The sequence below is a fragment of the Protomyctophum parallelum genome, assembly GCF_964188405.1.
Source record: "Protomyctophum parallelum genome assembly, chromosome: 15".
Taxonomy (NCBI): domain Eukaryota; kingdom Metazoa; phylum Chordata; class Actinopteri; order Myctophiformes; family Myctophidae; genus Protomyctophum; species Protomyctophum parallelum.
Genome location: NC_139710.1, coordinates 49,229,843 through 49,243,079, shown reverse-complemented (window position 1 = coordinate 49,243,079; position 13,237 = coordinate 49,229,843). Strand labels below are relative to the sequence as shown.

Genomic DNA, 13,237 nt, shown 5'->3' with positions numbered 1-13,237 from the left:
GAGATATATTTTCGAGTTAATAAAAAAGGAGAAAAAAAAATATATTTATTTTTATAAAAAATGTAAAATAAAAAAAACGAATGGTTCAAACCCATTAATTAAGATTCGAGTGCCAACCCTAACGAGCGAACATTCGAACCTTGAATGTTTGGGGACAGCCTTAGTGTGTGTGTGCGTGACTGCGTGTGTGTGTGTGTGTACTTTTTGCCATTCAAAAATAGCAGACCTACAGTGTGTTTTCTTCATGCCAATAAAGCTCCATTGAATTGAATTGGGAGGGGGTTGTGGGGGGGTGACTGGTAGGAAGCAGCCACAGCAGGGGGCCTTGCATATTTAAAGGGACACTTCACCCTTTTTGCAAAAAAATATATGTTAATGACGTTTAGAAGCTTTAGAACACTTTCCTGGGGGTCTTTATGTGTGTAATATGTGGTTTTAGATATTTTAGATTGTAGCAGTGAGCCTGTTGTCTCTGATGTCATGGACACTGGGCTCACCTTCCTTCCTGGACTACATGTTGTCTCAGTAAGACAGCTCTCCCCCTATCCACAAGGAGGAGCAGTGCACCAAAGAATTATGGGAATTGTAGTCCAGGAAGGTAGTGAGACCAGTGTCCATGAGACAACAGGCTCCCTGCTACAATCTAAAATATCTAAAACCACATATTACACACATAAATACCCCCAGGAAAGTGTTCTAAAGCTTCTAAACGTCATTAACATATATTTTTTTGCAAAAAGGGTGAAGTGTCCCTTTAAGGACCTCTCCATACCCGTAGATTTGCATACATGGGCAACTGGCGGTCCGGGGGCCACATGCGGCCCCACCTTCACTTAATGCGGCCCACAGTCCAGACATGCAAACATGATCCACTTGAATTACTTCTATATTAGTAGCGGAATGATTAGTATTCCAACGTCTTTTTGTATGTCCAATGCAATGTATTTGTAGTTCAGAAAGTTAGGGAAATTAACATAAGTATAACTGAATGCATTTGAATTAACTTTTCAGGATTCCTGACCTACTGCATGCAGTAGGTCGATTGTAGGAGAATGAACATGAACATGGAACATGACTGTCAATGAATAATCATGACATGTCATTAGTGCAGTTGTTGTTTTGTTGGAGACAACCCCGATAACAAAGATAAGAACTTACAAATGGGCCTGGGCTGTGGTCGAGCGGTCCATGCACCTATAGGCTGCGTGTCGCACGTTCGAGTCCCGATCCTGACGACCTATGTCTCTCCGCCTTTCCTGTGGTAATAGTGTACAAATCTATCAATAAAGACAAAAAGACAAAAGAAAAAATAACTTACAGGTGGCAATCTTTCTACTTTTCATTCAATACATTCTTCAATTTCTTAACCCATTCTGAACGGGCACCCATTTTGGTGTTGGCATCATGTTATGCTTTAGCTATTGAAAAATAGCAGATCCACAAGCTCGTATCGCGCCACCGAGTGGCGCGATACGAGCTTGTAGGTCTGCTATTTTTGAAAAATCGAAGAGCGACTGACATTTTTTGAATCTGATCTCAGGTCAGAATGGGATAATCAGACCAGTGTGTGTCAGGCGGAAACCTTGTATGAATCTGATCTCAGGTCAGAATGGGTTAATGGCTAAAAAACAATGCACGTGACAACCGACAGGGCGGAGCCACGGCACAGTTGAAGTTCCTGTCAGCCTACTGTCTGTCCCTCTATAAAAAATATTAAATAAAAGGTCGAAAACATTTAAAAAAGAAAGACAAGTAAGTGCTACGGGGCGGGCTAAGGTGGAGTTTGAAGAGGTGAGTCCGTAGAGGGTAAAGTTGTAGAGATTTTATTACTGTGTACACGCACGTGCACACGCACGTGCACACGCACGTGCACACGCACGCACACACACACACACACACACACACACGCACACGCACACACACACACACACACACACACACACACACACACACACACACACACACACACACACACACACACACACACACACACACACACACACACACACACACACACACACACACACACACGACAAGTGGGGAAAATATTAAATCTCCTGCCAACTGTGGGTGGCAGACAGTAGATTAATACCAAAAACAAATCCATTAGAAAAATACTAAAAAGTACTGTAGCTGGTGTGGCTCACTGAGTAAAAGTGCATACCACGATGACATGCAGTAAAGTGCCTCGGGTCAAATTCCAATTGATTTCAGCTGCATGAAGGACTATATGTGACCAGTGCCAGTGATTTCAACCACAAGTCGGCAATAGTATAACTTCACTATAGAACAAAATACATTTTCTTTTTTTTTGGTGGTTTTCGTTTTTAGCCACATTAACACAGTTGGAATGTTAAAGAATGTTTTTATTCCATCAGAACATCGTTTTAGTGTCATTAAGTCGTTGTATTTACATTGCAAAAATGTCTCTATAATTACAGATTATTTGCCGTATTTTGGGGGTGTGAACATTCCTGCACGTATTTACATAGAGTCGTTTCGATTGGCCGTAGCTATCTTTGTTCTCCAGTTACAGTAGCCGTGTGTTTCTGTGACAATAGTACATAAATAGCCTACATCAGCATTTTTGTTAACTTGATATGATGCTGTTGGATGTTGTAATAAAAGTATAAATTAACTGATTTACCCGTCGTCCACTGAAGAAAAAGTTGCTGTTTGTTTGTGGTCTCCACACGGACCACACGCATTCTGACGATTGTACTTTGGTGTTTACAGTTCAACAAGTTTCAAATGGTCATATCTTCTTCATTTCCCCCCCAATTTCAATGAGCAATACATCATAATATGAAAGGTTACAGTGTGCAGTTTCATAATATGTAAAGAACTGAAAAATGACCATGGCCCCCTTGTATATCAAACCACTGTCCCCGGTCACATATTCTCTTTTATATAGCATGCCCTCTTTGCTCTTACTCCAGTGACCCAGCTTTAGTTGCCGCTCAACACAACCTAAACTTTGCCTCTCAAAAATCCAACCCTTACTACGTCCTCGTTGTGACAGAGAGGTGTGGAAGCACTAAATGCTGACAGACAGGGCTCTGGTAAAACTGCACAGGCTATAACAGTATATATAGATTGCATCATTATACAGTATAAACATTGTAAATTGGCAAAGCCAAGTGGCAGGACCCTCTCCCCCCAGAAGACACAAGTTCTGTCTCTGTTTCCAATGTGTGACTGAGGCCTATAGGGACATGTGTGTGTATTGAATAACTATAATGCAGAAAACATCACATTTAACAAAAACACAAACAAACATTGCAACCACGGCCACGGTCCGGGATGCGATGCGATAGCCTGAATACAATGGCTGTCCCAAATCGCAATAAATAATTGAAAACCCAATACCTTAAAATGCCGAAGTCGACAGGCTTTCGTAGAAATGTTCATTGAAGCCTCCTGAATGTGGTTCGTCGTGTTCTTTGGATTATGGCCATTTTTGTTGATACCTCCTCCCACCTTTAAAAAAAAAAAACAGTATTGAATATGGAAGGTCTGATAACCTTCTCATATCATATATGTACCAAGGTTTGAGTTTGTTACAAAAGTGCAGCAGAAAATCAAAATAGACTTACTTCTTTGGGCTTTTAATGGCAGCTGCATCCTTTGTGTGGTCCAGTTTGTGAGACCTGTTGGACACTGTTCAGCTGCTTCCCTAAAATGTGGAGAAGGTCCCGTTGAGGTTACAGCATCCTATTCATAGTCTGAGAGTCATCAATCACTACCTTCCCTTTTCCACTTCATCCCCGTCCTACTTCCTCCCAGCATTTTGTATTGCATGTGGTTGTCGTGTATATGATTGATTGATTGATTGTTCATTTATTTTCGTGCATGCACACATTGTGCCCAACCCTCATGGGTTTATAAGACACCATTTCACATTTGCAATTACAGCATGTTTTACATTACATAATTTATGCATTTTACAGCATGTTTACAATACATAGTTAATTATATTATATTGATGAATTGAACAATGTGGACCCTGTTGTAAACAAGTGTAATGCTTAATTGGGTCGTCCACTCACAGTTAACAGTCTTTGTATTGAAATGTACTGTAAATTCTGCAAACTGTTTGTGAAGTTGCCCGAACAGCCAAGGCTCCAAGATGGAGTTTAAGGGTCTTTATTTTTCCCTAAAACTCCTCCACCAAAGTCCAGTACAGATTCAACAGTGTGAAACCAGGAAAATAACAATAATACTGAGAAATGAAATTAACACTTGAGCAAACACTACAAACAAAACCCAACTGGATAAGAGCTCTCTTCAAGCTGTACCCTGATCACACACGGCCCTGTAGCTCTCCCTCAGGGATGTTACCTGTGTCATTGCCTACTTCTAACTAACTAGCCTGTCCCTGCAGCCTCCTTTAAATAGGAGTGGATCCTACCACTGGGCACAGACTCAATTAGCACATTTCTTCTCACATACTTCACCAATATAAATACTTCCATCAACCACCTTGAATAAACAGTAACCTAAACATTCTCAATAATGTGTTACAATTAAACAAGTATAAATCAGAATGAAAACTCAATGACAATGACTCAAAGCACCCCCCTCTCCTGCACAGCACTTGGCCACTTCCTCATCAAGGGAAATGCCACCAGCAGTGCAGGAAAGACAACTAACCAATCAGTGATCATTTTCATTCCACCACACAATAATGGAATAGTCTTTGCATGTTATAGAAAGCAGTTTGTGTCTTTGTATTTAGGGCACGGGTTGCCCCGTGACAATGTTAATACATATTTCAATCAATCAATCAATCAATTATATTACACCTCAGATGTATACAGAGTACTCTGTCTTCTTTCCCAAGCTTGACAAATAAAATCTGCTACAACAAAAGTCCCTTTGGCAAAACATATCTCCATTTTTACATTTAAAGGACAACTTTAGTTTTTTTCAACCAAGGTTCATGTTTTAGGTTGTTATTAGAGAAACTAAAAGGTGAGTGTTCATTTTCTTTCATTTGCTGCTTTCTTTCGTTTTGGGGATTTTAGAAGTTTTTGACAGGGGGGCGGGAGCATTCAAGCATGGGGCTAAATATGTATTTTTTTACAAAATATTATGGCGATTTATTTATTTATTATTTACTATAGTCCTAATAAACCCCAAGAAATTACATCTGGCCACAAAATATCACAGGATCTATTGAATGTGACAAACTGACATATTGAGCCTATACACACAGTATAAGCCTTCCCCCAGTAGGCTACCTTCACATTCAGTAGATCCTGTGATCTTCTGTGGCCAGATGTAATTTCCTGGGGTTTATTAGGACTATAGTAAATAATACAAAGATAAATCACCATCAAATTTGGTAAAAACATACATATTTAGCCCCATGCTCGAATGCCCCCGCCCCCCTGTCAAAAACTGCTAAAATCCCCAAAACTAAAGAAAGCAGCAAATGAAAGAAAATTAACACTCACCTTTTAGTTTCTCTAATGACAACCTAAAACATGAACCTTGGTTGAAAAAAACTAAAGTTGTCCTTTAAATCTAGGAAATCCCCACATATAGAAGACATCTTAACCAAAATGTCCCTTAAGTCATCGTATTTAGAGCAGTAAAACAAAAAGTGAACTTCGTTTTCAATTTCATCTTAGATCACAGAACAGACAGTATCTCTCATCTTCAGGGTGGCCTTAAACCTGCCAGTCTCCAGTGCAAATGGTAATGTTCCTGACCTTATTTGAGCACAAAGAGATCGTTGCCTTTTGTTTATATATATATATATATATATATATATATATATATATATATATATGCTTTTATATGACGTTCATATTAAAAAAAGAAAAAAAAGTAGACATTATCCTGAATCATAGCCACGTTGATAACATTTGTAATAAACCAACCTGTTATTAAATCAGTCAAGATTTGAGCGAGTTATGACTTTCTGTTTGAGCTGCCATAGAACATACTGTACAGTATATGTACTGTAGACTCGAGGCAAGGAAAGGTCCATGTTGGTGTCAGCATCATGTTATGCTTTAGCTATTGAAAAATAGCAGACCTACAAGCTCGTATCGCGCCACCGAGTGGCGCGATACGAGCTTGTAGGTCTGCTATTTTTGAAAAACCTATTGACACTTTTAGAATCTGATCTCGGGTCAGAATGGGTTAATAATGAAACTGTCAGGATGTAGAGGACATTTTTAGAATCTGATCTCAGGTCAGAATGGGTTAATTGTGCCATCTAGGTATGTGTAGCGAGGTGATGCTACCAGCCACCTCTGTGGCTTGGTGCCACCATCCGACACAAGGGGGTATAAACGTTAATTAGAGGGTGGCAACATGGTACAAGCCAGAGCAGATTGGATGGCTGTCATCTCTCCAGTGAGTGTGAGGATGACTGATTTTTACTATTGCCAATTTGCCAGCTGGGCATCAAGTCGATGCACAGGTGGCAGTCACACCTACTGTACACTCACATTAGTTTGGAGTCAGGTCAGGAGTGGCTTGTTAACAACATTCTGACCTGAGATCAGATTCATACGAGGTTTCCACATGGACACACACTGGTCTGATTAACCCATTCTGACCTGAGATCAGATTCTAAAAATGTCAGTCGTTTTTTTTAGATTTTTCAAAAATAGCAGACCTACAAGCTCGTATCGCGCCACTCGGTGGCGCGATATGAGCTTGTAGATCTGCTATTTTTCAATAGCTAAAGCATAACATGATGCTGACACCAAAATGGGTGCCCGGTCAGAATGGGCTAAATGAGCCATCACCCACACCACTCACATGTTTCTTTTTAAAATGAAAATGAAACCAAATGGAACCGTAAGGGTCCATTTGGTTTCATTTTAAGCTCTCAAGAGTTAAAAGCCCTATTGGGGTCCATTTGGTTACCACCAATACTTTTGTACAAAAGTATTGGTATCATACTTTTGTATTCCAGGCCTTTTTTGTATTTTAACTGCTATATTGACCCTTAGGGACGATTCATACTCCTATTTTAGAGCAGAATAAAAGTCGGTTCGGCGCTGTAGAGCCTACAATTTGACGTCATTTGAGGTTCGGGGGGGGGGGTACCGTCCTAAAGTCGGCTCTTCGGTGCTACTGAAAATTTCTGACGAGCCGAAATCATTTCGGCACTACAGCGCCGAAACAGCGGTAAAATAGGAGTATGAATCGGCCCTTAGTCTCGCACAATCGGAGATTGTGGAACAGTTGTCCGGCTACCCCAGACTATATTGTTTCTAGATGCAGCAGACACCACGGTCAGAACACAGACACCACGGTCAGAACATCAGAACATCACGGTCAGAACACAGACACCACGGTCAGAACACAGACACCACGGTCAGAACACAGACACCACGGTCAGAACACAGACACCACGGTCAGAACACAGACACCACGGTCAGAACACAGACACCACGGTCAGAACACAGACACCACGGTCAGAACACAGACACCACGGTCAGAACACAGACACCACGGTCAGAACACAGACACCACGGTCAGAACACAGACACCACGGTCAGAACACAGACACCACGGTCAGAACACAGACACCACGGTCAGAACACAGACACCACGGTCAGAACACAGACACCACGGTCAGAACACAGACACGGTCAGAACACAGGCACCACGGTCAGAACACAGACCACGGTCAGAACACAGACACCACGGTCAGAACACAGACACCACGGTCAGAACACAGGCACCACGGTCAGAACACAGACACCACGGTCAGAACACAGACACCACGGTCAGAACACAGACACCACGGTCAGAACACAGACACCACGGTCAGAACACAGACACCACGGTCAGAACACAGACAACGGTCTCTTGACTGTAGCGGTTACAGTCAAGAGAGCGTTGTCTGTACGGTAGCATCTCGTCTGTGTCATCATTACACATGTATGCACAGTATAAATATATCATTAATATAAATATTTATGTCTTACGATCAAGCTACAACAAACAACCAGATGGCATTTAATTAACCCATTCTGAACGGGGAACCCATTTTGGTGTCAGCATCATGTTATGCTTTAGCTATTGAAAAATAGCAGATCTACAAGCTCGTAGCGCGCCACCGAGTGGCGCGATACGAGCTTGTAGGTCTGCTATTTTTGAAAAATCGAAGAGCGACTGACATTTCTAGAATCTGATCTCAAGTCAGAATGGGTTAATCAGACCAGTGTGTGTCCCAGTGGAAACCTCGTATGAATCTGATCTCAGGTCAGAATGGGTTAATTCATGGGGAGAAAGAGCACACCATTGTGCCGCTGTCTGCCGCCAGAAGACGGAATGACAAATCATGTCACAGCGTGAAAATAAACATAAACAGCAGCGATGTATACGATTCAGATGGAAATCAGAATTGTTCGGCCTAATAAATAATCCTATCGTATGAACTATGAACCACTGTGTACTTGAATCTGAGTTAGCACAATTCTTTTCATCTCATTGGATCTGGGCCAGAGTGTGTATAGTAGGAGAGTAGCGACATGCTTTGATCTCGCCGCAAAGCGGGTGCCCATGGGCTATATAGTTCCAAACATTTCTCCTATGGCTGGAACTATCCCATTGAGATAGAATGAGCAGTTCCGCATTCCATTGTTACAATGGGAGTCAACGCTATAGTGTCGCCACTACTCTTACTATATTACTGTGGTCTGGGCGCTCCCGTGGCTTAAATCTAGGAGAAAGAATGTAATATTAACCAATTCTGCACGGGAACCCATTTTGGTGTTAGCACTATGTTATGCTTTAGCTGTTGAAAAATAGCAGATCTACAAGCTCATAGCGCGCCACTCGGTGGCGCGCTACGAGCTTGTAGGTCTGCTATTTTTTTTTAAATCGAAGAACGACTGACATTTTTAGAATCTGATCTCAGGTCAGAATGGGTTAATCAGACCAGTGTGTGTCCAGTGGAAACCTCGTATGAATCTGATCTCAAGTCAGAATGGGTTAATCAGACCAGTGTGTGTCCAGTGGAAACCTCGTATGAATCTGATCTCAGGTCAGAATGGGTTAAAGTAAACTGTGCAATTTTAGTAACAAAAAAAGCACCCAGTTCAAAGGCCAGTTTGCAGTCAACTGGTCTGCTTGGAGAAGGCTGCGGCACACAGACACAGTCAAGCATTGATCCTGCATCATGGACAGTAGGGCACACACAGGATATATTCCTACTGTTCCTTTACAGTCATGGAGGCTGTGGTCTGGTCTGGACCTCCTCTAACCCTCCTCATATCCTCCTCAACAATGTACTTTGCTCAGCCAATCAAATAATTGCTAAGATTCACACAAACATTCAAACCTGGCCATAGGAGAGGCTAGCGCCCCTCAAAATGTGCGGACAGAAAAGTGAGGACGCCAAAAGTGATTGGCCGGAATGTGATGTCACTACTCAGTCTGTGTCTCATAGGAGGTCTCATGTGGGCAGTTCAGAAACCCGTCTTCCAATGACATCGCTGGGAGCCCAAACTAATAGAAACAGCAGGCTTTCTATTCCTGAAAAGTTGCAATACGATAATGGAAGCCATCGTTCGCACGATATAAATTAAAAACAAAATCACTTGTGTGAAGTGAGGGACGCTCTTATCATCATACATCACACCGTGCTCAGCCAATCAGCTGAACACATTCCGTGCTCATACACAAACACATAATGCTAAGCATATAGGAGGAGCTATAGCGCCCCTCAAACATATTGAACCAATGAAACTTAATGCTAAGCATATAGGAGGAGCTATAGCGCCCCTCAAACATATTGAACCAATGAAACTCAAACAGTGACACTTGGTGGTGACAATATGCTACTTCCGTGCTCAGACACGGACGGACACACACACACACACACACACACACACACACACACACACACACACACACACACACACACACACACACACACACACACACACACACACACACACACACACACACACACACACACACACACACACACACAGCTGTCTATAGCTGCACCACTGTGGTGGCACCACTGAAAGATTGAGGGGTGCTCTTATCATTATACATCATCATACATCATCTCATGAACAACTGCATTTATGTGATTGGTCAGCTGATTTGCTCGTCTACATATGACGTAAATCTTCCCTTCATTGTCGATGGCATTTCATGTTTGTGTTGGCACAAATTTATGTCATATTTGAGGCACATACTGTATGACCCTAATTTCTCCTTTCATTGTCAATGGCAAATTGCCAAATTGGCGTGCATGCATGCTCATACAGTATAGGCCTGATATACCGTAGCAATGCAAAGAAAAATCAACATCAGCATAATCCAGTTGCCTGGATTATGCCCAAATATGGGCATGCCTGATGTCACAAGACTGCGGAATCCTAGTTGGAAGAACCACTGTAACTGTGACATCACCAACACAAAGGGTTGTTGAAACAAGTAAACGCAGCAGTCTTAAGGTACGGACACGGCCAGCGGCGGCATGTCCGAGTTCATGGATGTGATGCAGCAACAGCTGGAGAGCTCCATGCACAGCCCAGGAGCAGCTGAGCAGAAGGCCCGGTCCATGCACAGCCGCGGAGCAGCTGAGCAGAAGGCCCGGTCCCCCATAGTGCTGAGATTAGTTTTCTTTGCCTTAAAGTGTGTTTGAATATCCGGAGCGAGAAACCTCTCTCACATCTAGTAACCTCTCTGTCTACCTCCTCTCTCTCTCTCTCTCTCTCTCTCTCTCTCCTCCCTCTGTCTCTTTCTTCCTGTTACTTATCCTCTTGGTCCGGGTGGGGCATAAGGCCGCAATCATACACTGACTGCCACTGAATCCAATCATACACTGACTGCCACTGAATCCAATCATACACTGACTGCCACTGAATCCAATCATACACTGACTGACACTGAATCCCGTCTCCTGCGTTGAACTGCGCTTCGGCAGGTAGTGGCGTAATTAGACCAAAAGCTAGGGTGTTGCGGGGGCGAACGGTCATGCACGCGCGCGCAGCGCGCGTGCATTTTTTCGGGTTTTTATCGGGTTTTTTCTTACTTTTTTGCGGTTTCTTGCGGGTCTAAAGGCTAAATTGTAACGTGTCAATGTGCGCAAAGGGCTTGAGACAACATAAGCCTTTTCAAAATATGGATGTTTATTTAAGCACGCAAAAAGGAAAAGGGCACTCCTGACTAGGGATGGGTATCGTTAGGATTTTTACGAGTCCGGTACCGATTCCGGTTCTGCTTATCGATTCCGGTTCTTAACGGTTCCCTATTTCGGTTCCAAAATGATATAAAAGAGGTCAAATGTTTAACAAAAAAGCTCAATGTCAATTTAAGACATGTAATGAATAAATAGTGTGACATCCTCTTCCTCCTCATTCAGTTGAGCCATTTGTGGATAATATAGTAAAAAAATTAATGGTATAAACTTAAGGTCAATTGTTTTTCACAAAGCTTTTATTACAAAGACTTTGCTTTAAGACAGATGAATAGAGTAGACCAACATCCTTTCCTTTAACAGTTGAGCCATTTGTGGATACTAGTTACCTCTTACTACTACTGACAATGACAACAAATATGCCTGAGAGACTACACAACATAAACATCACTGCAACACATCACTGCAACACAAAGTCAGAAATCTAGAAAAAAATATCATGTGGTGCACAGTCTGCATGGCATGTCAGAGCAGAGTGTATACTGTAAACTAAATACATGTATAATGAATAGTATATCATCTTCTCCTTTATTGAGCCATTTGTGGATAATATAGTGATTATTTTAAATGTATCTATATAATATCGATTCTGTATTTACCCAGGGCAATAGTGTTACTAACGGTTTTGGAACGGTTTTGGACACAGGCTACTTCTCTTATTACCAATAACAAATAAAAGCATGTCTGAGATCTGAGAGCAACACACACGATTGACTGTGTAAATTAGCATCGCTAATGAAGGGGAAGGGGCAGCGTGTCAATGGGGGATCATTGAAAACAAAGGCGGCTTGGTTTGCTACTGTACTAACAGAAATGTGCATGCACACGGGCTGCCCAAAGTAGGCTATCTTTTGTTGTTTTTTCGCCACCTCTCGAAGTTAGACTGGGTATCTGACCCTACGCCGTGATCACACACACACACACACACACACACACGGGTGCGCACTCGAAGTGAGTGCACCGACGCTTTCTCTCCTTGTCTCATGTTGATTCAATGCTGCGCAGTGAAGACTCAGACAAGGCGCAAGATTCCTGTCCCCTCTTAAAAGTTTCCTCCCATAAACTTTACTTGAAAATTACGTTTAAGAAACTTTAATAATGATGTTGCCTCAGTGCCAGGCACAGCGCGTCTCTCTGTCTCTACTCCTCAACAACTAACTTCATGCAGAGAGATGGCTCCGCCTCTGCAAGCCACAAGCCCACAACTCGTCGCTGATGCAACGCGGTGTAGGCTTGTAGATCAGCTCTGTTCCCTGCGCATCTATTAAGGGAAGAAATAAATAAATAGCGTGTGACCGCGTGTCTGTGGGAACCGATAGAGAGAACCGAAATTGAATTATTGTAATGGGTACCCGGTACCCAGGCACGTTCGGTTCGGTACATACTTGGTACCGAGATTCGGGACCCACCCCTACTCCTGACCAACAAAAAAAAAAAAAAAAAAAAGCATCATTGACTTTTTTTTTTTTTTTATGAAATCGCTAGGGTGTTGCCATGGCAACACCCTAGAGGCCCAAATGACGCCCCTGCAGGTGGTCTTTAGTTCTTTTCCCACTTATATGTGGCACAAACGCCATGCAAAGCTCAGCCAAGGTATAAAGAAAAAGGTGAGGAAATAAATACACTAATTTAAAGAAACTGGGAAATATTTGCCATTGACAATGAACGGAGAAATTATGTCAGAATTTAGCTAAATATGAATTAAAACATCAAAACAAGAAAACGCCATTGAAGGAAAATTCTACGTCGTATGTAAACGAGCAAATCAGCTAACCAATCACAGGCATTCTGATTGGCCAGTATGAGATGATGCATGATGATGTTTGATAAGAGCTGATAATTCCGCTAAATATGACGTAAATTAAACATCAAAACATTAAACGCCGTTGACATTGAAGGGAAAACTTACGTATGCAGCCTAAACGAGCAAATGGGCTAAACAATCATGGTGGGAGCCCTTGGCCAATAGGGGATCACCTTATGTAGCAATGTCAAATGTCCTCTAACATAAATTGATGTTCACACGGGTGTGATTTTAATTTGTTT

General features: G+C 42.2%; 1 protein-coding gene across 1 annotated transcript in view; it reads right to left on the bottom strand.

Annotated features, from left to right (window-relative positions):
* adgrd2 (adhesion G protein-coupled receptor D2) overlaps positions 1 to 4,350 on the bottom strand; it is a gene marked incomplete at both ends in the record, with an annotated part of 84,912 nt that extends 80,562 nt beyond the window's left edge. The window contains one exon of the mRNA XM_083783549.1: positions 4,299 to 4,350. Within this exon, the coding sequence (XP_083639675.1) occupies positions 4,299 to 4,350 (52 nt within the window). The remainder of the gene's footprint in view (positions 1 to 4,298) is intronic.
* Positions 4,351 to 13,237: the final 8,887 nt, after the last annotated feature.